This window comes from Malaclemys terrapin, chromosome 11 (genome assembly GCF_027887155.1).
Source record: "Malaclemys terrapin pileata isolate rMalTer1 chromosome 11, rMalTer1.hap1, whole genome shotgun sequence".
In the NCBI taxonomy this organism is placed as follows: domain Eukaryota; kingdom Metazoa; phylum Chordata; order Testudines; family Emydidae; genus Malaclemys; species Malaclemys terrapin.
The window spans coordinates 17,552,166-17,577,228 of record NC_071515.1 but is presented as its reverse complement, the minus strand read 5'-3'; the positions used below and the strand labels follow the sequence as shown (position 1 = coordinate 17,577,228).

The following is a 25,063-nucleotide window of genomic DNA, read 5'->3' as shown; positions in this document are numbered from 1 at the left end:
TCCCCTCCTACAGGAGTGGGACCAAGGGCCCTCCTCCCTCAGGGAGAACAGGGTCCTTAGTCCCTCACACCCTGATATGAAGGGATAGGAGTAGGGTCTCTTCCAGGACTCGTCCTTGAGCCAGGGTGTATCTGTTTGGATGTGTGGACTAGGCCAGGGGTGCTCTTCTCTTCCTGCTTCCCACAGTCCTCTGCTGGGCTGGCGTTGGTGGCTCCTACAGTTAATCTCACAATGAGGTGCATGGGGCTGTTCAGTCCTCTCAGAGGTATTGTTTCAGGCTGGCTGCAGACTTGGGCAGATGTCTCTGCATTTGTTCCACCCAGGTCATGTTTTCAAGCTTTACACCCCCCGGACCAGAAACCTCAGCTTTTGTTACACACTGGACGTTCCAGTGTAATCAGATGATTCCAGGAGCTGGGGCCCTCGACCCAGACCTGTGGTGCCTATGGCTAGTTAATCCTGCCCTGCCCTGGATTGGTGCTCAGGTAACTCCGGCCCAAGGCTCGGCCCCTGGCTCGGGGAAGAGCTGTGACTGGCACTGCCTCTCGGCTGGGAGTAGAATGTGGCTCATTCCTGCCATCAGCTGGGTGCCTAGCTCTGCCTGCTCCATGCCTAGTGGCTGAGGGGGCTCTGGCTGCTGCTCCCTGGTGATGCTCCCAGTGCCCCTTCTGCCCTAGCTCCAAATCTATGGCCACGGGTGGGCTGGAGGATTATGATCTAGACTACAGCTGTATGGTTACAGTCCTCTCTATGGTCCACGTCCTGCATGTTTCACACTATGGTTCAGATCCTACCACGTATTCTGCACTGCATTTTGGGTAAGGTCTGCAAAGCCACGGAGGTGATTGGAAGGGAGTCTTGTATCCCCGTACTCCATAGCGTGGCTGCCTAGGCCTAAGCTCTGTGTCATTTGTGCTGGAAGTAGCTATGCAATGCTGGGGAGGGCAGGGAAAGATGAGGAGCAGCGTTTGGTTCAGAAGATGATACCATGGCACAAGAACACAGGACAAGCCTCGACGTTCCCCTTACTACACTTACAGCAGCACGCTGAGAGCACAATGGTTGCTAAAGCATTTTATTCACTGACACCCTTCCAGGCGAAAGGTGTCTTGATTCAGTAGAGATCAGTGGCACGTCTCAAAGAGCCGACTTTGCCACTCATAGAGCCCCACTCGCTGAATCTCCGGTACTCCCCTGGCCTCAGCAGGTACTGGCGGCCTCTGTAATTCGGCAATTCGTAAAGGATCCAGTGCCCGTCCAGCACAGAACAAGAGAGCATCTCGAGGGAGCGTAGCTGGTCCATGACTTGTGGAGAGTCCTCGGTTAACTCTACCATGTTTCCTCTGTGATCCTCCTTCTCATAGATCTTTATCCTGTAGGTGCCCCTGTGCTGTGACAGAAAATGAGACAGGGTAATAGTGACTGCAGCAGGCTGGCTGCCTGTGATCCTGGGCCCTGAGTCAGCCCTGTGCACTGCTCCAGTGATGCAAAGGGCATCCCTGCAATGTCCCCCCAGCCATCCTGGAGGGACTACCTCTAGAAGAAAGAAAACAATTCTCATTTTCAGTCTTGGGTATCTCTGCTGAAAATGATCAAGCAAGTGCCTTATGACGGTGGTTTGGGCAATTCTGCCATTTAAAAAAAAAAGAAGCAAAATTGAACTCACAGGTGGGATCATCCGGCAGGACTTAATGGAGGTGCTGAAACCCTCAGACTGCATGTCGGGATAATCCCCCCGTTTCAGAAAGAACTGCTGTCCCTGGAAGTTGGGACGTTCATAGAGCATGAAGCAGCCACTTTCCACGCGGACGGAGTTACAGCGGCTGAGCTGACTTTGAAAATCCGGCCGGTCGCTGCTGCACTCAACGGAGCGGCCCTGGAAGTTTCTGTCCTCGAAAAGAGTGATCTAGTGCGAGAAACAAACGGCAGTTTGCAGTAACATCCTATACAGTGTGACTGCGTCCTGGCATTCCAATTTCCCTCCGTTCAGCACACTAAGCCTGAAGTGTCTGGGCCTTTCATTTTACTGACTCTGGTGATAAATTGATATACCCCTGTGACTTCAGTGGAATTGATCCTCATTTACACAAGTGTAAGCAAAAGCAGAAATGGGCTCTGAGAGATTAATATACAGGGACTAATAGAGGCAGTAGGTCCCCTAGCTCTGTATTCTTGATTCTCCTCTCCTACTGATATAGGCCGGAGTAACTCCTTTGAAATCAAGAGACTAACTCTGTTGTAAATGAGAGGAGAATCAGGTCCCTGGCTTCAGACTGACCTAGCAAACAATCCAGTCCAGACAGGTTTCTCTTACCTTTTCCATCGTAGCTGGATTCAGGCTGCAAGCCTTAGTACTCCAGCCGGGCAACTGCCTTTTTATACCTCTTAACCAGTGCTAAGTGTGCACACGTTAACAAAAGTCTTTTCTCTGTTCATAGAGCTGACTCATGACTCTAGGGGATCATTCACTCTTTGTACTAGTGTCCAGAGGTTTTGTGTAGCGGGGAACAGGTTTTATTCCTATTGTTACCAGTGAGCAGTTCTGGGCCCTGGATCTGTCAGCTCAGCCATTTTTACATTGAAGACAACATAGTTCAGGAAAAGAGAGAAACTTCTGGCCGAGTGACAGAGGGGACTGGATGTCGATGCCATCACAATCCTTTTCTATAGAGTCTCTGCAGTTACATTGTTATAAGTGGATGCACAAGTGGTACAATAAAGATGGAAGAGGGTTCAAACGACAACACAGAAAGTAGGGAGATAAAAACAGAAATGTGCATGTAAAAAAAATGTCAAAAGGGCTTAGGTAGACATCAGGCGTGTTTGAGCCCTTCAATAGCTTTGGGGTCAGCAGTATGGAGTCGGGAACATACTCCCGCGAGACCAGCATGAGATAAGCAGCTGTTCAGTAGGTGTGCAGCGTCCACCCCCACCCACAGCCACACTGGGCTGTTCTTTATCTCCAGGTGTGGTCATTTCCAGCACACCACATCATCCCACTCAAAAGTTTGCATCATAGTGTGGGAGCCTGAGGCCAGGAAATCTTCCATCAGGCTGAACAAGGAAAAGGAGTTTCTTGGGTCTTGTCTACGCTACAGAGTTTTCCTGACAAAAGTTAGGCCCTTTAATTAAAGCGCTTTCATTAAATCACTGTTGCACGTCCTCATTATGGTCCTTGTGTTGGCAGAGCCCATCCACACTAGCAGCTCTTGCATCGATACATAGCAGTGCACTGTGGGTAGTTATGCCACTGTTCAATTGGCCCTGGGGTTTGGGGCAGGGTTTACAATGCCTCATGGGGTAGGTACAGTGTCACATGATGCAGGTTTCTCAGTCCCATCGTTCCATGGGCAGTCTACTAGATTGCCAGCTGCTTTTCATCTGAAGTGTATGTGGGGGCAGAAGGGGGACAGTGTGTGAGCGGGACTCTGTGTGAGTGTGTGTGTGTGAGTGTGAGAGAGACAGAAACAGAGTGTTGGGGGACAGTGTGAGAGATTGTGTGGGGCGGGAGTGTGTGTTGGGGGAGAGTGTGTCGGCATGCTGTCGATCTCAGTTCAGACAGCAGCCTGAGCAACCAATCCTGCGGGTGGGGGACACCCCCCCTACACATCAGCCCCTGGCTCTGCACAGCACAGCAATCTTCCTCCCCTCCCGTCCCTGCAGAAGCAGCTTGCTCTGCCTGCCTGCCAATTCCACATTAATAGTTCTGTGATTCCCTCCGAGTCAGGGCTGTCCTTACCCATACACAAACTACGCAGCTAAGCTGGCCAGGACAGCTGCCCCTTCCCCATGCCCACTCCACCCCTTCCCCAAAGCCCCTGAGTCTGCTCCGCCCCAGCCCTGCCCCCACTCCATCCGTTCCCCAAAACCTCTGCTCTGCCCCACCACGCCTCTTCCCACCTTTGCTCCGCCCCAGCCCCACCCCCACTCCACCTCTTCCCCAAAACCCCTGCTCCACCCCTGCCCCGCCTCTTCCCACCTCTGCTCCGCCCCAGCCCCGCCCCCACTCCACCTCTTCCCCTGAGCTACGTCGCGGGGGACTGCAGCAGGGGTCGGGTGTGCCCTGCACTCACCAAGCCCCCCACTTTTTAACATAGGTGTAGTTTCAGAGGGCAGGGGGTGGTGTTGCTAGTCTAGCTACAGAAATAATTTTCCAGCTATTGTGGAGTAATTTTTCTTTTATAATGGTGTCTTATGGGTGCAGCATAATATTGGATTGAACCTATGTACTTAGGTCCTGTCTGTATGGGGTTGTTTTTGCACTGCTGCAGTGTGTTTGATTTAGAGATTTTTGCTGGTACAATTAGATTGATGTAGTTGGACTGGTGCAAATTTTCCTCATCTACATAAGTCCGTAATGTCAAGTTCTGAATTGATTTGATTGAAATGCCAATTTCTTATGTAACCCTTCTGCCCATCTAAGTTGGCAGCAACAAGGGCCGGGTTCTGTATCTAGGGGTTCCGTTTCAATAACACAATGCAAAACCGGCTCGAGCCCCAACCCAGTGACCTGGGACAATTACATACCACCGCCTGGGCACCTCTAGGAGGCAATACTTCCCCTCTCGCAAGCACGGAGTCTGAGTGTAACAGAAAATGTTTAATAACATGAGGTAAATGACATCAGCATTAAATTGGAAAAACACCACAAAGAGGATTCATAACACAAACCATGAGCAAAAAACCCACCCCAGCAAGTTGGGCTGTGTCCTTTCCCTTGGGTTCTTGAAACCAGCAACCCAAGGATCACCAAAGTCCCAAAAGTCCAACAACCCCCCAAAGTCTCTGTCCCTGGTCAGTGCAGCCCCAGAGTTCGGGGGGGGGAGGAGGCACGCAGGGTGTTAAGGGGCACCTTACGTGATCCGAGGCCGATGGGGTTCCGCCACAGCCTTCACCACGAGCTGCTCCACTCCACTAGCTGTCCCGTGAGCTGCTCCCACCGTCCCACGAACTGCTCTGGCAGCTGCTCCACTCTGCTCACCGACCTGCGAGCCGCTCAGCTCTGCTCCACTTCAGCCGTCCCTTGGGCTGCTCCCACAAGGCTCTGCTCCGCTCCACTCCCCGACCTGTGAGTCGCTCAGCTCCACTCCAACCGTCCCACAAGGCTCCACTCTGCTAGCTGCTCCGCCAGCCGCTTAGCAATATATCTTCAGGCTCCCCCACTAGTTAACATAGCCTCAGTAAGCTCAGCTCTTTTGTGATTTCAGCTCTTAGCAATCTCAGCTCATAGTAGGGGAGCCCCGGTGCTAGTGCACCATTGGCCCAAAGTGAATTCAGCTCCGCAGCCTGTAACTAGACTTCTAATGGAATCAAAGTTAGCTTTGATATTCAACAGTGGAGAGAGGAGGTAGTGCAATCAGTGTTTCAACCCCTCAGAGAGGGACCCATACCACCAGGTACAAATACTTTTCCCATCCTCTCTCCCTTCACTGGGTTTTGTAACCCATGCCCCTTGTCAAGCAAGTGCTACTTAGGTAATGGTGAAGGACTCACTCAGTCCTTCTGTCATACAACAGTTTCACTGGCCTTGATTCACAGAATCAGGGTAACAAAACTTTATTCTTCCTGCCCCAATAACAGAGAAAACTGGGGATCCCACACCAGCCAAAGTAACCACTTTGAGTTGCTGTTGTTTCATGCCAGGCGAGTGGGTGTGCCTATGCAAACAAGATCAGCCCCTGGAGTTCTTTTCCACACTCGCCATAATTCACCACCAGATGTCAGGGTAAAGCTCATCCTGACTCTGCTTACACTTATATAAAGGTTTTCCTCAATAGAGCTCAAAGTGCTTCACCATCTTTAAAGTATTTATTCTCAAAAGACCCTTGTGAAGTAGGTGGTGTGATTTTTCTCTGAGACCTCTTTCCACTCTTCTTCACAACAACTCAGTTCAACTCCAGGCTTTGTCATTCAGTTATCTTTATTTGTCATACAGCAACACTTCACTGAGTTGATGAAACTCAAATGTAAGGTGGTGGTGGATGTAGTGTGACAGTCTGTACCATTTGTACTCCTTTTATTGGACCATGATACATTTCATACAGAGCATGCCTTGTGAGGTATCATTCAAAAACTCATAATTTGCTAATTGTAATTGTCCTAGTAAAATATGTGTGGCAGCATTGTATGTAAAGTTTTAAGATTCTATTGTGTTATGTTAGTAAGAGCAGCCACAAACCACTTCTTCAGAGACAAAAGGCAAACTGACGCCTCAGCCAGGTGTCAACATGATCAAATGGACAATCACCTGGTTAAGTGGCCATTCTTTGGCAGGAAAGAGGGTGTGAGTGAAAATCTATATTTTGACAAAGGAAGAGCTTGAGGTTCCCATCCAAACAGACTTTGTCTCCTGGACTTCAGCTGGAGATGGAGAGTGAACTATAAAGGGGGGGAACAGACACCCCAAAACTTCTCACTTTCTGTCTGCTCACAGTATCAACACCACCTGAAGGACAAAGAAAGTGACACTGGGGTCACTCGTGGCAGGTGTCCAGTCTGAAAAGGAATCCAGCCATTAAGACTGCTAAAATATGTAGTGAGAGAGACCTTTGCTTTGAATTCATTTAGCTTATTAAGTTTTTCTTTTTATTTCTTTGTAACCAGTTCTGACTTTTATGACTCATTATTTGTAATCACTTAAAATCTATCTTTCTGTAGTTAATAAACTTGTTCTATTGTTTTACCTAAACAGTGTGTTTGCACTGAAGTGTTTGGGAAACTCCATTTGAGATAAGAGGATTTGTGCATATACTTGTCTATTAATAAAATGATGGCCTTTATATGAGCTTGTAGTGTGCAGGAGGGTGCTGAGTACAAGACCAGGAGTTTGCTGGTCAGGGCCTGCTTTAGGCCGATTCCCCTGAATCGGGCCCCGTGCCTAAGAGGGCCCCGCGCCCTAAAGAAGAGTGCCTAACTTAGGCGCCTTTTTAATTTTTACTCACCCGGCGGCACTCCGGGTCTTCGGTGGCACTTCGGCGGTGGGTCCTTCACTCGCTCCGGGTCCTCGTCAGCATTTCGGTGGCGGGTCCTTCAGTGCCGCGGAAGACATCCCTGCTGGGGCCCCGTCGAAACTATTCGAATTGGGCCCCACACTTCCTAAAGCCGGCCCTGTTGCTGGTGTTGCCCTGCAGTGTAATTGAGTGGCTGGATGTAGCACTCATGTAGTATAGCTGGGACTAATTTAGATGCTGGAGCCAGTGTGTGGGCAGACCAGGAGTGATTGCTTTCACAGTGAAGCAGTGTAAAAGGCACCCCAGGTTGGAGAACTGAGGGGACACATCTGTTCAACAGTCCAGATTGTATCCTGGGTAAGGTCACATTAGGGCACATGACATATCTATCCAAAGATGCACAGAAACTCTCTCCCTTTATAAACATTGACACATTTTACTTCATTTTCTATATGTTGCATCACATATGCTGGCAGTGGCTCGCTTACTTTGTAGGAGCCGATCCTCGTACAGCATGCTCTGTCCATGTTTCACCTACTCTTTACCTCATGTTTTCATTCCTGACTTATTGTGTCCATTATTATTTTGTTCATAGTAAATGGTTCCCTGGGTGTTCCCCCTCCTAGTTAGCTGAGAAACTTTATCTCTTAGCTTAAAGACCCATTTACTTTTCTTAGCACAAACATTCTGTTTTTAGCCTGCTGATCTATTTACCTCCTGAGTCCTGTCTTCCAAAAGACTTCAGAGAAGCCAGGTCAATCCTATGTTAAGCGCAGACTGTACCACTCTGCTTTTGGAAAAGGCTGGCAGGGAACAAGACTACAATGGTACATACTGAAAGGCGAACTGTCAGGCTGCAGTGAGGTTACTAGTGAAGGTCTTCAGGGAAGACAGTTTTGTTGACATGCAGTTTTTTTTAAAGATTAGATCCTGGGTGCTAGAGGGGCTAATTGGGAAGTAGCACAGGATTGTGGGAAATGCCCACCAGACAGCTGGTCTGGAGGGAGCCTCATAACCTGGAGGGGGTGACAGTAGTGCCCTAGCCAGAGGGCTAAGTCATGAAGTCACACAGAGCACCCCGAGTCATGAAGAAAGAGAGAGAGATGGGTCACAGCGTGAGAACCTGATGGAAGGGGGCATTTGCTTCTGGAAGTGGGAGCAAGGTCCCTCTAGCCTCGGGGACAACAGGGGTCATTTGACCCTCATACCCTGAGCTGAAGGGATAGAGGTAGGGTAGCTCCCGGACTCACCCTTGAGCCTGGGTGTATCTCTTTGGATGGGTGAACTGGGTCAGGAATGCTCTTCTCTTCCTGCCTCCCAGAGTCTTCTGCTGGGCTGCTGTTGGTGGCTCCTGCAGTTAACCTCACACTGAAGCGCGTGGGTCTGTTCAGTCCCCTCAGAGGTATTGTTTCAGGCTGGCTACAGACTTGGGCAGATGTCTCTGAATTGGTTCCACCTGGGTCATATTCAAACTTTGCTTCACACACCCCTGGGACAGACAGCTCAGTTTTTGTTATGCACAGAAAGTTCCAGTGTAATCCGATGATTCCAGAAGCTGGGGCCCTTGACCTAGGCCTGTGGTGCCTATAGCTAGTTAATCCTGCCCTGCCTGGATCGGTGCTCAGGTAACTCGGGCCTGAGGCTTGGCTGGGCAGAGAGCTATGATTGATGCTGCCTCTGGGCTGGGAGGAGGATGTGGTTCATTCCTGCCATCAGCTGGGTGCCCAGTTCTGCCTGCTCCATCCCTGGTGGCTGAGGGGGCGCCAGCTACTGCTCCCTGGTGATGCTCCCAGTACCTCTTTAGCCCTAGCTCCAAATCTGTGACCATGGGTGGGTTGGAGGATTATCATCTAGACTACAGCTGTATGGTTACAGTCCTCCCGCCGCCTCTCTATCCTCCAAGCCCTGTATGTTTCATTCTATAGTTCAGCTCCTATGAAGTGGCCTGCACACTGCATTTTGGGTAAGGTCTGTGCAGCCATGGAGCTGATTGGGACGGAGCGCGGTGCTCCCGTACGCCCTTGTGTGGCTGCCTAGGCCTGAGCCCTGTGTCTGGTGTTGAGCACTTTGTGCTGGAAGTAGCTATGCAATGCTGGGGGAGGGCAGGGAAAGATGAGGGACTAATTTTGGATCAGAAGATGATACCATAGCCCAAGAACACAGGATAAGCCTCAACGTTACCCTTAATACACTTATAACAGCACGCTGAGAGCACAATGGTTGCTAAAGCATTTTATTCATTGAGACCCTTCCAGACAAAAGGCGTCTTGATTCAGTAGAGATCAGTGGCACGTCTCAAAGAGCCGACTCTGCCACTCATAGAGCCCCACTCGCTGAATCTCCGGTACTGCCCTGGCCTCAGCAGGTACTGGCGGCCTCTGTAATTCGGCAATTCGTAAAGGATCCAGTACCCCTCCAGCACAGAACAAGAGAGTATCTCGGGGGAGCGTAGCTGGTCCATGACTTGCGGAGAGTCCTCAGTTAACTCTACCATGTTGCCTCTGTGATCCTCCTTCTCATAGATCTTTATCCTGTAGGTGCCCCTGTGCTGTGACAGAAAATGAGACAGGGTAATAGAATGACCGCAGCAGGCTGGCTGCCTGTGATCCTGGACCCTGAGTCAGCCCTGTGCACTGCTCCAGTGATGCAAAGGGCATCCCTGCAATGTCCCCCCAGCCATCCTGGAGGGACTACCTCTAGAAGAAAGAAAACAATTCTCATTTTCAGTCTTGGGTATCTCTGCTGAAAATGATCAAGCAAGTGCCTTATGACGGTGGTTTGGGCAATTCTGCCATTTAAAAAAAAAAGAAGCAAAATTGAACTCACAGGTGGGATCATCCGGCAGGACTTAATGGAGGTGCTGAAACCCTCAGACTGCATGTCAGGATAATCCCCCCGTTTCAGAAAGAACTGCTGTCCCTGGAAGTTGGGACGTTCATAGAGCATGAAGCAGCCACTTTCCACGCGGACGGAGTTACAGCGGCTGAGCTGACTTTGAAAATCCGGCCGGTCGCTGCTGCACTCAACGGAGCGGCCCTGGAAGTTTCTGTCCTCGAAAAGAGTGATCTAGTGCGAGAAACAAATGGCAGAGTTTTCAGTAACATCCTATACAGTGTGACTGCGTCCTGGCATTCCAATTTCTCTCCATCCAGCACACTAAGCCTGAAGTGTCTGGGCCTTACATTTTACCCACAGTGATGATAAACTGATATACTCCTGTGACTTCAGTGGGATTGATCCTCATTTACACAAGTGTAAGTGAAAGCAGAAACGGGCTCTGAAAGATTAATATACAGGGACTAATACAGGCAGTAGGTCCCCTAGCTCTGCATTCTTGATTCTCCTCTCCTACTGATATAGGCCGGAGTAACTCTGTTGTAAATGAGAGGAGAATCAGGTCCCTGGCTTCAGGCTGACATAGCAAACAATCCAGTCCAGACAGGTTTCTCTTACCTTTTCCATCGTAGCTGGATTCAGGCTGCAAGCCTTAGTACTCCAGCCGGACAACTGCCTTTTTATACCTCACAACCAGTGCTAAGTGTGCAGACGTTAACAAAAGTCTTTTCTCTGTTCATAGAGCTAACTCATGACTCTGGGGGATCATTCACTCTTTGTACTAGTGTCCATAGGTTTTGTGTTGTGGGGAACTGGTTTTATTCCTATTGTTACCAGTGACCAGTTCAGCACAGCCATTTTTACATTGAAGACAACATAGTTCAAGAAAAGAGAGAAACTTCTGGCCGAGTGACAGAGGGGACTGGATGTCGATGCCATCACAAACCTTCTCTATAGAGTCTCTGCAGTTGCATTGTTATTAGTGAATGCAGAAGTGGTTCAATAAAGATGGAAAAGGGTTCAAATGACAAAATAGAAAGTAGGGAGATAAAAACAGAAATGTGAATGTAAAAAAAAAAAAAGTCAAAAGGGCTCAGATAGACCTCATGTGTGTTTTTGCCATTCAGTAGCTTTGGGGTCAGATGTATGGAGTCTGGAATGTCCTCCTGCGAGACCAGCATGAGATGAGCAGCTGTTCAGTAGGTGTGCAGCGTCCACTCCCATCCGTAGCCACACAGGGCTGTTCTGAGTCCCCAGGTCTAGTCATTTCCAGCACACCTCATCACCCCACATTTCCAGTGGTTGAGCTTGCACAATATTTAGCCTAGCAGCCCGTGGCCAGGCAGTCTTCCATCAGGCTGAATGAGGAGAAGGAGTTTCTCAGGCCTTGTCTACACTACAGAGTTTTGTTGACAAAAGTTAAGCCCTTTAATTAAAGTGCTTCCATTAAATCACTGTTGCACGTCCTCATTATGGTCCTTATATCGGCAAGGCCCATCCACACTGTGCAGTGTGGGTAGCTATGCCACTGCAACTAGCTGTAGGGTTTTGGGAAAGATACAGTCACATGATGCAGGGTTCTCAATCCCATCATTCCATGGGCAGCCTACTAGATTGCCAGCTGCTTTTCAGCTGAAGTGTATGTGAGGCAGGAGGGGGAGAGTTTGTGACAGGGACCGTGTGTGTGTGTGTGTGTGTGAGAGAGAGAGACAGGAACAGAGTGTGTGTTGTGGGAGAGTGTGAGATATTGGGTGGGTGGGTGGGGCGGAGGAAATTTGTGTTTGGGGAGAGTGTGTTGGCATGCTGTCGCTCTAGGTTCAGACAACAGCCTGAGCTGGTGCTGGGTTTACAATGGCTCCAGTGGCTCCATGGAGCCGGGCCCATGCTCAGAAGGGGCCCCGGCCTGCTCCACTTGCACTGCGCCCTGAGACCCTGCTGGCTCCCCCTGCCCACCACTTGCTCCTCTCGGCCTGCCCGCTGGCTGGCTGAGGGCTCCTCTCCGTCCCCACCCCCACCCACCTGCTTCTCCCTGCCCCCTGGCTGGACCCCAGTGCACCTCCAGCTCTGGGAAGTCTCTGCTTCCCACCACCTGTGGGGCCCCGCCTGTCTCCCCGGAGCTGAGCCACCTGCGACTGCTGCAGAAGCCTGGCCATTGTCAGGTCTCAGTCGGTGGAGGGGGGAGGAGAGGGGGAGGATGACGGTGGGAGGGGGGGATGACAGTGGTGGGGAGGATGGGGCTTGGCTGGGCCTCTTCAGGCAAGTGGGTCCTTAGGGACCCTGGTCGGGGCAGGCCCTGGCCTGGCTGATCGCGCCACTCCCAAGAGGCCGGAGCGATTCCCTGCTCCGGGACCAGCCCTGGCTCCGCTGCCAGCTCAGCCTGGCAGACAGTCACCTCCCAGCCGGGCCGTTGAGTGTGGCTGGGAGGCAGTGCGTGGGGGAGAGGGTCTCCTAGGGGTTTGGGGCAGTGCTGGGCTGTGAGGGGGCGGGGAAGATGTGTGTGTTGGGGCAGTAGGGAGTGGGGGTTCTGTGGGGGTGCTGGGCAGTTTGGTGGGGCTGTGGGCAGGGAGACACTGGGCTGTGCATTTGTGAGTGGGTCAGGGGGAGACTGGCCATAGGGAGTCAGGGGGTGTTGGGCAGGGGGGCTGTGTGGTGCAATATGGGCCCGCCCCCCAAGGGGAAGGGGTATGCTGGCAGCACAGGGCCAGGTGGGCCACTGCCGGTTTGTAAATAGTGCCCTTGCACTGGGCTGAGCAGAGTGGGGCCTCACCTCCTATGCCATGCCCCATTGCCTCTGGCTGGCCCCTCGCTCTGGGGACTGACCTCCCCGCGCCATGCTCCATTGCCTCCATGGGGGCCCACAAATATGTTTGGCACCAGGCCCAAAAAGGTTAATCCGGTCCTGGCAACCAATCCTGCAGGTGGGGGACACCCCCGCCCCACATCAGCCCCTGGCTCTGCACAGCACAGCAATCTTCCTCCCCTCCCGCCCCTGCAGAAGCAGCTTGCTCTGCCTGCCTGCCAATTCCACATTAATGGTTCTGTGATTCCCTCCGAGTTCTCCCACAGCCTCCTCAGCTGCAGGGAGCGGCATCCTCAGCAGCTCTGTGAGCTCTCCACACTGAGGAATGTCAAAGCTTGCACATGCCTGCAGGGCAGCTGAGTTCAAAACAGTGAGCAGAGCGGTCACGGTGGGCATTGTGGGATACTGGGGGAGGCCAGTTATGGCGACATAACCAACGGCAGCATCTACACTGACGCTTTCTCGCTTTAACTTTGCTGTAAAAAGCTCCATGTCTGTAGTCCACGTGGTTTTATGAGATGAGAGTGGCTGATCCCAGATGATCCCACTGGATGCTCAGTTACATCCCCTTTGGCATTGAACCATGCCTTGGTTTTTTATACTTTCGCTTCCTTTCTTACCGCCACACTCCTGTGTATCTCCAAAACCTGCATCTGCAAGTCCTGTACCAGGCTTCTGACAGGGCCACTGTAGCTAGATTGGCTGGAACCGGGTTAATTATATCCTTCCGCGCTCTCACTGGTCTTCCCATCAAGGCATCATTGGGGGGAAAAGCTTGTGGATTTGTATTCTGGACCTGTGATGCACATTAGTACCGGTAGTAACGCTCCATCCCAGTTGCTGCCTGTTGAATTCACCTCTTTTTTTTACCTTGGATCTGATGGTCCTATTTATTCGCTCAACCTGTCCTACTGCTGCTGGCTGACAGGGAATGGGAACCTTCTGATCTCCATCCAGACAGATGCACACTTCTTTGACCCCACAAATCCGCTCCCATTGTCTGAGTCAATAACTTATGTAAGCAGAGTCAGGATGAGCTCTACCCTGACATCTGGTGGTGAATTATGGCGAGTGTGGAAAAGAACTCCAGGGGCTGATCTTGTTTGCATAGGCACACCCACTCACCTGGCAGGAAACAACAGCAACTCAAAGTGGTTACTTTGGCTGGTGTGGGATCCCCAGTTTCTCTGTTATTGGGGCAGGAAGAATAAAGTTTTGTTACCCTGATTCTGTGAATCAAGGCCAGTAGAACTGGTGTATGACAGAAGGACTGAGTGAGTCATTCACCATTACCTAAGTAGCATTTGCTTGTCAAGGGGCATGGGTTACAAAACCCAGTGAATTGAGAGAGGTTGGGGGCAGGTATTGGTACCTGGTGGTGTGGGTCCCTTTTGTGGGCCTGAAACACCAATTGCACCTCCTCCTCTCTCCACTGTTGAATGTCAGAGCTAACTTTGATTCCCTTAGGAGTCTAGTTACAGACTGCTGAGCTGAATTTACTCTGGGCCAATAGTGCACCAGCACTGGGGCTCCCCTACTACTAGCTGAAATCACTAAGAGCTGAAATCACTAAGAGCTAAAGCTATTTAAGAGCTGAGATCACTGAGGCTGTGTTAACTAGTGGGGGAGCCTGAAGCTATATTGCTAAGCTAACTTAGCTAAGCGGGGGTGAGTGAAGCAGCTCACAGGTCGGTGAGCGGAGCGGCTGGAGGAGCAGCTAGCAGAGCAGTGCCTTGTGGGAGCAGCCCAAGGGACGGCCGGAGCGGAGCAGTGCGGCTCACAGGTCGGTGAGCGGAGCGGAGCGGAGCGGAGCGGAGCGGAGCGGCCTGGCTCACAGGTCGGTGAGCGGAGCGGAGCGGAGCGGAGCGGCGCGGCTCGCAGGTCGGTGAGCGGAGCGGAGCGGAGCGGAGCGGCGCGGCACACAGGTCGGTGAGCGGAGCGGAGCGGCGCGGCTCACAGGTCGGTGAGCGGAGCGGAGCGGAGCAGCTGCCAGAGCAGTTCGTGGGACGGCAGGAGTGGGACTGCGGGTGGAGTGGAGCAGTTCGTGGTAAGGCTGCGGTGGAACCCCACGGAGAAGCAGCCGGGTTGGCCTCGGATCACGTAAGGTGCCCCTTAACACCCTGCTCACCCCCCCCTTTTGAACTCTGGGGCTGCACCGATCAGGGACAGAGACTTTGGGGGGTTGTCGGACTTTTGGGACTTTTGTGATTCTTGGGTTGCTGGACCCAAGAGACTTTGGGATCGGTGGACTTTTGGGACTTTGGTGATTCTTGGGTCGCTGGTTTCAAGAACCAACGGGAGAGGACACGGCCCAATTTGCTGGGGTGGGTCTTCGCTCATGGTTTGGTCTATGAACTCTAGTTGTGGTGTTTTCCCAATTTAATGCTATGTCGTTTACCTCATGTTATTAAACATTTTCTGCTACACCGAGGCTCTGTGCTTGCGAGAGGGGAAATATTGCCTCTTCGAGGCGCCTAGGGGTTTGTGTAAGATTTTCCCAGGTCACTGGGTGGGGGCTCGAGCTGGTTCTGTGTCACGCTGTTGGGAAGGGACCCCTATGTACTGAACCCGGCCCTTGCTGCTATCAACTTGGCCTGGCAGAAGGGTTACATTTTTTGGGGGCTCGTCCGGGATCCCTGGGTCAGTACCCCTCGCAAGCACATCTTGGGTGATTCATTAACTTGGGAAAACCTAAAAATCTTCTTATTGTTGTTTTGATCTGATATATTTGTAAAAAATTTTACAGTTTGTATAATGGGCCTACACTTGCTAGAGGACTGGTGCAAGGGGATGAATATTAACCCTAGGAACTGTCTTTTGGTAACGGGGGTGCCGGAGGCGTTTGATGAGGGTGCAATAGAACCTATCTTAAGGGTATCCACTGAGTACCTGAGTAAGTGCAAAATGCGTGGGCGCATGTTTGTGAGGGAGGAGGGGGCTTTTGCTGTACTGTGCGAGCTGCCATCGGCTGTGGAACCCCTACAGGTTCCAGGCACGATAGCAGTGGAAGATGGTGAGTGGACGGTAATAACCACTGGGAGCCAGCCCTCACCAGTCCCTGCCCCTGATGTAGAGTTTTTAAAGAAAATGTCGGACTTTTTGGGGAAAGAGGGAAAGACTTTGGCTGATATGCCAGGTCTGTTGGGCCTTGACCCAGGAGTCCCACACCGGGAGAGTGCTCCTTCACCTGATGAGTGGGTGAAGGCTTTGGGGCAAGCATTAGAGAAGGTTATGCCACCCCACCCTGAGTCAAGCCCCTATCGTAAACTGAGGTTGTTTTCTGGGGGTCCCACCCCAATACCTGGGGAGGAAGCATTTGAACCCTGGCTGGAACACACCACTGAAATGCTGCAGGAGTGGGCGGTGCCTGATGCTGAAAAGAGAAGGCGACTAGTAGAGTGCCTCAGGGGGCCAGCCCTAGACGTGATTCGCACCCTGAAACTCAGTAACCCTGGAGTCAAGGTGAAGGACTGCCTAGAGGCCCTTGATCATGCCTTCGGGAGAACCGAGGGCTCAGATGATGTCTATTGCAAGTTCCTCAATGCCAGGCAACAAAAGGGAGAGAAGGTTTCTGCCTATATCCAGAGGTTGGAGAAACTATTGCAGAGAGCCATCATGAGGGGAGCAGTGGCAGTTGGGCAAATGGACCGGACTAGATTGGCTCAGATTGTGAGAGGAATTCAATATCAGAACCCAATCCTTCTCCACCTCCGATTAAGAGAACGGCAAGACAATCCACCGAGTTACTCTCAGCTGATAAAAGAGGTCCGAGAGGAAGAAGAGAGGCAGGCAGCTGGCGAGGTTTGGGAGGTGCAGTCACACCCGGCGACTGGCACAACATCCACCCGAACACCCAAGGCACTGATGGTGAATCCTCAAGAGGAACTTACCCAACGAGTGCAGGTCCTGACACAGAAAGTGGCTGAATTAGAGAATACCATTGATTCAGCAAATACTTCAAGGTACATGGAACCCTCCACTACCACGGTTCAGAGGACTACATTTAGAACCTCTGCCCCAACGAGACAACAAGGGAAAAGACAATCCTTCTTCTGCTACCGGTGTGGCCAGGGTGGACACATTGCTGCAAGGTGTCAGAATGCAGAGAATCCCACGCTAGTATATCAAAAGCTGAGGACCACCTGGGGAAAGTCGGGAAACGGCCCCAGGGCCTGGGAAGGGAGCCGCCTAGGCCTACAGGGTGTGGAGGCTCCCCTGGAAAGAACCATGCAGCCCGAATCCCACCAGGATTGATCGGACCCCGAGCGGAGGTAACTATAAAGGTTGAAGGGACAGAATGTAGAGCAGTGCTTGACACAGGATCCCAAGTGACTATCATATTCCAGTCTTTCTACCAGCAGATGCTTAGGCATCTGCCTATACGGCCCCTGACAGGGCTTGGCCTGTGTGGCCTCAGCATGGATGAATACCCCTATCAGGGGTATGTCATAGTACACCTGGAATTCCCAGAAGAGATTGCGGGGGTAAGACAGGAGGTGGACACTGCTGCTTTAATATGCCCTGACCCTAAAGGAGCCTCTGATGTGTCCGTGCTAATAGGGACCAACTCCAGCCTCTTTAAGGTACTCGCAGATTACTGCAGACAGCGAGCAGGGGACCAATATCTGAACACCTTGGTGATACACACACACTGTGCCGCAGCCTACAGAAAAATTGAGGACACAAGAAAAGTGATGCCTGATTTGCCAGTGGGAGCATTGAGGTATGCGGGCCCGGTCCCTTTAGTGGTTCCTGCAATGACAGAAAAGGAAGTGATTGTCATGAGTACCTGCCTAAAAGACAGTAAGAAAACATTAGCAATGGTAGAGCAGCCGACCGAGGGAGGGCTCCCAGAAGGAGTGCTGGTTCTCAGTGGAGTCATAACCCTACCTGCTGAAGCCCAGGAAGAGGTGGCTATATTGATTGCTAATGAAACCCGCCGTGACGTGTTTGTAAAACCAGGGCAGAAGATTGCAGACCTCTTTGAGCCTGAAACCATCGTGAGACCCCAGTGTGAAGCTGAAGTTCCAGTGATGGATCCCGCAAAGTTTGACTTTGGGGACTCCCCACTGTCTGAGGAGTGGAAGGATCGCCTGCGGAAGAAGCTTTGCGAGAGATCGAAGGTATTCTCACTGCATGAGTGGGACGTGGGATGTGCCAAAGGAGTGGAACACCACATCAGGCTACAAGATCCCCGACCCTTCAGGGAGAGATCTAGGAGGATTGCTCTCTCTGAGATGGAAGACGTACGCCATCATCTTCAAGAGCTGATCGCGAATGGTATCATCACAGAGTCCCGAAGCCCCTACGCCTCTCCCATTGTGGTGGTTCGTAAGAAGAGTGGGAAAATCCGGATGTGTATTGACTACCGCACTCTAAACAGGCGCACTACAGTTGACCAATACACCATGCCTCGAGTACAAGATGCCTTGGACTGTTTGCTGGGTAGCCAGTGGTTCTCTGTGTTGGATCTTCGGAGTGGATACTACCAGATCCCTCTGGGAGAAGAAGATAAGGAGAAGACAGCCTTCATCTGCCCGTTAGGGTTCTACCAGTTCGAACGCATGCCCCAAGGGATTTCTGGGGCACCTGCCACGTTTCAACGTCTCATGGAGAAAGTCGTGGGAGACATGAACTTACTACAAGTGTTAGTTTACTTGGATGACCTGATTGTGTTTGGAAGAACCTTGGAGGAGCATGAAGAAAGACTTCTTAAAGTGCTCGATAGGTTGGAGGCGTATGGTTTGAAGCTTTCAATTGACAAATGCCAGTTCTGCCGAACCTCAGTGAAGTATGTGGGTCACATTGTGTCCCAGGAGGGTGTGAGTACTGATCCTGACAAAATAGAAGCACTCACTACCTGGCCACGTCCAAGTAACTACAGAGAACTCAAGACCTTTCTTGGATTTAGTGGTTACTACCGCAGATTTGTGAAGAACTACGCCACAATTGTAAAACCCCTGAATGATCTTACCAGGGGATACCAGTCCAACAAGAACAAATCTAGGACCAAGAATAAGAGGAGGCCTCCAAAGCCTCCTGTGCAGAGACATTATGGCCCCTTCGAACCGTTTGGGCCAAGGTGGGATGAGAGATGTGAGAGGGCTTTTCAGGAAATCATTAGTCGCCTAACTCATGCCCCCGTCCTAGTCTTTGCCGATCCAAGCAAACCGTTTATCCTACATACTGATGCCAGTTTGGAGGGTCTGGGAGCAGTACTGTACCAAGAAGTGGAAGGCAAACATAAACCCGTAGCCTTTGCCAGCCGAGGACTGTCTGACAGTGAAACTCGCTATCCCATCCACAAGCTGGAGTTCTTGGCCTTGAAATGGGCCATCACTGAGAAATTTCGAGACTACTTGTATGGTGCTCAGTTCCAGGTGTGGACAGACAACAACCCATTGACTTACGTGTTAACAAGTGCTAAGTTGGATGCTACAGGGCAGAGATGGGTGGCCGCCTTGGCTAGCTATGAGTTCAGCATTCAATACCGATCAGGGAGAAGCAATGTAGATGCAGATGCATTGTCCCGGCGACCGCAGGCACCTGAAGTGGCTATGATACCCATGGATGGAGTGAGGGCTATTTGCAGTGTGAGTCGCCGAGAGCCAGAGGCCCATGAGAGTATTCATGGATGTGTTGCTGAAGCTTTGGGCCTGCCCCCTGACTGCGTGCCTTCTGCTTCTGTGAACTATATTGCATTGGACCAATCTCCCTTGCCCGTGCTCAATGCGGCTGACTGGCAAGAAGCCCAGCTGCAAGATGTTGACATTCGTGATACACTACTTGCCAAAAGGGAGGGGCGAAGCCCAGCTGCGGTTGTCCCTCCTAACCCGGAGGGTAAACTACTATTGAGAGAATGGACCAAACTAAAACTGATCCAGGGAGTGTTACATCGAATGACCATCGACCCTTTACAAAAGCAACGAGCACAACTGGTGCTGCCAAAAGAGTACAGAGCCCTGGCCATGAGGGCCCTGCATGATGACTTTGGACATTTAGGGATGGAGAGGACCCTGGAACTTCTTCGTAGTAGATTCTATTGGCCCCGGATGGCTGAAGATGTTCGTAGGAAATGTGAGACTTGCGCTCGATGTGTTCAAAGGAAAACTCTGCCCACGAGGGCTGCATATCTCAAGAACATCACCAGCACCAAACCTTTGGAACTGGTATGCATCGATTTCTTGTCTTTAGAAGTAGACAAGAGGAATATTGGGAACATTCTAGTAGTGACCGACCATTATACGCGATATGCGCAGGCATATCCCACGCGTGATCAGAGGGCCACCACTGTTGCTCGAGTACTGTGGGAGAAATATTTCTCAGTTTATGGATTTCCAGCCCGGATACACTCGGATCAGGGGCGGGACTTTGAGAGTCATCTTCTGAAGGAGGTGCTGAGGATAGCGGGAATTAAGAAGTCTAGAACAACGCCTTATCACCCGCAAGGTGATCCTCAGCCAGAGAGGTTCAACCGAACCCTATTAGATATGTTGGGGACTTTGCGACCAGAGCAGAAAGCAACCTGGAGCCAACATGTTGCATATCTGGTGCACGCCTACAATGCCACAAAGAATGATGCTACAGGAGTCACCCCATATCTCTTAATGTTTGGACGAGAACCAAGATTACCCATAGACCTGTGCTTTGGTGTATCAGAGGATGGAGATAGCTATGAAACTCATCAGCAATATGTATCCCGACTGAGAGAAAAGCTGCGGGATGCTTATCACTTAGCTACATCTGCAGCTCGGAAGAACGCAGACCGCAACAAACATCGATATGATGCTAGGGTACGTCTGCAAGAACTCCAGCCGGGGGACAGAGTTCTGCTGCGAAACTTGGGTATTGCTGGCAAACACAAGATAGCTGACAGATGGAAGGCAATACCTTACTTGGTGATGGAAAAGCTAGGAGACCTGCCGGTCTACAAGATCAAACCTGAAGAGGGTCCAGGGCAGACAAAGACAGTGCATAGAAACCTTTTGCTCCCTGTGGGGGAATTGGTAGGCACCCCGTATGAGATGGGCCACAACAGGGCAACTGGGCAGAACGAAGGTGCTGGACCAAAGCCGCCCTCCAACGTGGACAGCCAGCCCCCTGCAGCTAACCTACCCCCATGCAGCACATCCGAGAGTGAGTCTGAGGAGGAAGACACAACCATGGTGTATCCTGGGATGGAGACAAGATTTCAGTCTCGATCGGCTGAATCAAAAGAGAGCTCTTCTTCTTCCGCCCTAAACCCCATGGCAGAAGTATTTAGGCCCATTCCTGACACCCCTGAGCGACTGGTGGGACCCCCATGTGATGACACACCCAGGTTATTGGATAGTGGAGACATACAGGTGGAGGATGTCCTGGGCACCTTGGACCCTCCACTGTTAGAACTAGAAATGCAGGGGCCTATGCCAGTAGCCGAGGGACCCTCAAAGGAAACCTCTCCATCCATCGTTCAAGAGGCTGTCCCGCGCACCACGGCAACAGAGATTCTCAATAGACGAGACAGGGTAATAAGACCAGTAAAACGGTTGACTTATGATGCACCTGGGGTAACTAGTGAGGAACCAATATGTTTAGCACACAGGCTTGTGGAAGCTAAAGTGGGCTATCTGAGGCCCTTTGGAGGGAATCAGTGAGTTGTTATAATAGGGAGTGTGATTTGTCGGGACGACAAATTTTCGGCTGGGGGGAGGATGTAAGCAGAGTCAGGATGAGCTCTACCCTGACATCTGGTGGTGAATTATGGCGAGTGTGGAAAAGAACTCCAGGGGCTGATCTTGTTTGCATAGGCACACCCACTCACCTGGCAGGAAACAACAGCAACTCAAAGTGGTTACTTTGGCTGGTGTGGGATCCCCAGTTTCTCTGTTATTGGGGCAGGAAGAATAAAGTTTTGTTACCCTGATTCTGTGAATCAAGGCCAGTAGAACTGGTGTATGACAGAAGGACTGAGTGAGTCATTCACCATTACCTAAGTAGCATTTGCTTGTCAAGGGGCATGGGTTACAAAACCCAGTGAATTGAGAGAGGTTGGGGGCAGGTATTGGTACCTGGTGGTGTGGGTCCCTTTTGTGGGCCTGAAACACCAATTGCACCTCCTCCTCTCTCCACTGTTGAATGTCAGAGCTAACTTTGATTCCCTTAGGAGTCTAGTTACAGACTGCTGAGCTGAATTTACTCTGGGCCAATAGTGCACCAGCACTGGGGCTCCCCTACTACTAGCTGAAATCACTAAGAGCTGAAATCACTAAGAGCTAAAGCTATTTAAGAGCTGAGATCACTGAGGCTGTGTTAACTAGTGGGGGAGCCTGAAGCTATATTGCTAAGCTAACTTAGCTAAGCGGGGGTGAGTGAAGCAGCTCACAGGTCGGTGAGCGGAGCGGCTGGAGGAGCAGCTAGCAGAGCAGTGCCTTGTGGGAGCAGCCCAAGGGACGGCCGGAGCGGAGCAGTGCGGCTCACAGGTCGGTGAGCGGAGCGGAGCGGAGCGGAGCGGCCTGGCTCACAGGTCGGTGAGCGGAGCGGAGCGGCGCGGCTCGCAGGTCGGTGAGCGGAGCGGAGCGGAGCGGCGCGGCACACAGGTCGGTGAGCGGAGCGGAGCGGCGCGGCTCACAGGTCGGTGAGCGGAGCGGAGCGGAGCAGCTGCCAGAGCAGTTCGTGGGACGGCAGGAGTGGGACTGCGGGTGGAGTGGAGCAGTTCGTGGTAAGGCTGCGGTGGAACCCCACGGAGAAGCAGCCGGGTTGGCCTCGGATCACGTAAGGTGCCCCTTAACACCCTGCTCACCCCCCCCTTTTGAACTCTGGGGCTGCACCGATCAGGGACAGAGACTTTGGGGGGTTGTCGGACTTTTGGGACTTTTGTGATTCTTGGGTTGCTGGACCCAAGAGACTTTGGGATCGGTGGACTTTTGGGACTTTGGTGATTCTTGGGTCGCTGGTTTCAAGAACCAACGGGAGAGGACACGGCCCAATTTGCTGGGGTGGGTCTTCGCTCATGGTTTGGTCTATGAACTCTAGTTGTGGTGTTTTCCCAATTTAATGCTATGTCGTTTACCTCATGTTATTAAACATTTTCTGCTACACCGAGGCTCTGTGCTTGCGAGAGGGGAAATATTGCCTCTTCGAGGCGCCTAGGGGTTTGTGTAAGATTTTCCCAGGTCACTGGGTGGGGGCTCGAGCTGGTTCTGTGTCACGCTGTTGGGAAGGGACCCCTATGTACTGAACCCGGCCCTTGCTGCTATCAACTTGGCCTGGCAGAAGGGTTACACTTAGGCTCCCCATCTGCAGAACACATTGCTAATCAATTATTTCACTCTTGCTAGGGCAGTCACATATTTAGTGTGGAAGGCCTCCTCCTCCAGGTGTGAGAAAGCATTTACATCAACTAGCACAGGGGGCCGGCTTTAAGCTGATTCGGCTGATTCCCCGGAATGGGGCCCCACGCTTAAGAGGGCCCCGCAACGTCCGGGGCTGCCGGCGGAGCAAAAAAAAAAAAAAAGCTGCGTCCTGCTTCTCCTCCCTCCCTCCAGCGCTTGCGCCGCCATACAGCTGATCAGCGCAAGCCTGGGAGGGAGGGGTGAGGAGGAGGAACGCGACGTGCTGGGGAAGAGGCGGAGCCAGGGCGGGGATTTGGGGAGGGATCCAATGGGGCAGGGAGGGGGCGGGGCTGGGGGCAGGGCCATGGCGGGGATTTGGGGAGGGATCCAATGGGGCAGGGAAGGGGCGGGGCTGGGGGCAGGGCCATGGCAGGGATTTGGGGAGGGATCCAATGGGACAGGCTGGGGGCGGAGTCGGGGTGGAGTTGGGGCTGGGGGGGACACGGGACAATTCGCATCCCGGTGTGGGGCCCCGCACATGCTAAAGCCGATGTTACCCGATAAGGACACCTCCCGAGTATAGTCTATTAGAATTCATTTCCATGGACCTCTCAGTGCCTGTCTCAGAACAGTGTTTTTTGTTAGCTGGATTGTGTCTGGCACAGATTAGGGAAGTATCAAGGTGTTCCTTCAAGTTTCTTGCCCATTGGGGCCACCACCATATTTTTGCTAATCTGTCTTTGGCCTCTGTGTCTTTGGAGTGATCATCCACAGTGGACCCAGGCACCCATAAGAGCCGATCTTTTTGCATATTTTGTGGTGCCACCCATACTGAACCTTTCTTTAAATTAAACATGGGAGTTCTTGCTGTATGATTAAGTTTTGACCTTGTACATTCATGTTTGGGCTGCAAGCTTGCTCCCAAAGTGGTCTTAACTTCACATCCTGTTGTTGAATGCTCTGTAGCTCACTCCGCTTTATCTTATTGTGATAGTTGCTGGCCTAAAGTGAAAACTGCTACAAGGATAGCTTTCAAAGCAGTCTCCCATGGCCAGGGTGCTTCTGTAACTGCTGCATTTCTGGCTGCTAAATCAGCTGTCTCATTTTTGTTGTTTATTGTTAAATAGGTTCCCTTTTGTGTGTGTGTGTGTGCACGTAAGTGTCTGATTTTTAACCATGTCTGTTGGCTAATGAGGAGCTTAGAGATAGTGGCAGGGTAGAAGTCAGACTCGAACAGCTTAATGGGAGTAAATTGGGGGGCCCAAATAATTTCCATCCAAGAATATTAAAGGAACTGGTACATGAAATTGCAAACCCAATAGCTAGGATTTTTAATGAATCTTTAAACTCAGGGGTCATACTCGCTAACTGGAGAATTACTAATATAGTTCCTATTTTTAAGAAGGGAGGGGGGAATGATCCGGGAAACTAAGGGCCTGTTAGTTTAATGTCAATTGTATGCCCAGTCTTGGAACAAATTTTGAAAGAGAAAGTAGTTAAGGACGTAGCGGTAATTGGGGGGGGAAATACAACGTGGTTTTACAAAAGGTAGATCATGCCAGACAACCTGATTTCCTTCTTTGAGAAGATAATTGACTTTAGGTCTACTGCATTTCATTTGTCTCAAATCTATCTGCTCTAATTTACCTGGATTTCAGGAAGGCTTTTGATGTAGTTCCACATGGGAAATTATTAGTTACACTGGAGAAGATGGGGATTAATATGAGAATTGAAAGGTGGATAAGGAGTTGGTTAAAGGGAAGACTACAGTGGTACATACTGAAAGACGAACTGTCAGGCTGGAGTGAGGTTACTAGTGGAGGCCTTCAGGGAAGACAGTTTTGCTGACATGCAGTTTTTTTTAAAGATTAGATGCCGGGTGCTAGAGGGGCTAATTGGGAAGTAGCACAGGATTGTGGGAAATGCCCACCAGACAGCTGGTCTGCAGGGAGCCTCATAACCTGGAGGGGGTGACGGTAATGCCCTAGCCAGAGGGCTGAGTCATGAAATCATGAATGGGAGGTCCCAGGACTTGCCCTTGAGCTGGGTGTAGCTGTTTGGGTGGGTGGACTGGGCCAGGGGCGCTTTTCTCTTCCTGCCTCCCACAGTCCTCTGCTGGGCTGCTGTTGGTGGCTCCTACAGTTAATCCAGGAGATGGGGGAAAG

The 25,063-nt window shown here is 51.4% G+C and overlaps 1 protein-coding gene and 1 pseudogene across 1 annotated transcript; both read right to left on the bottom strand.

Moving 5' to 3' along the window:
- Positions 1 to 1,114: 1,114 nt before the first annotated feature.
- Positions 1,115 to 5,415, bottom strand: LOC128845048 (gamma-crystallin B-like). Its single transcript, XM_054043249.1, has 3 exons — positions 5,407 to 5,415; positions 1,667 to 1,906; positions 1,115 to 1,390 (listed from the first exon to the last, which is right to left on the bottom strand). The coding sequence occupies exons 1-3, from the start codon at positions 5,413 to 5,415 to the stop codon at positions 1,115 to 1,117; spliced, it is 525 nt and encodes a 174-aa protein (XP_053899224.1).
- A 3,893-nt stretch (positions 5,416 to 9,308) lies between these two features.
- LOC128845228 (gamma-crystallin B-like) lies at positions 9,309 to 10,422 on the bottom strand (annotated as a pseudogene).
- Positions 10,423 to 25,063: the final 14,641 nt, after the last annotated feature.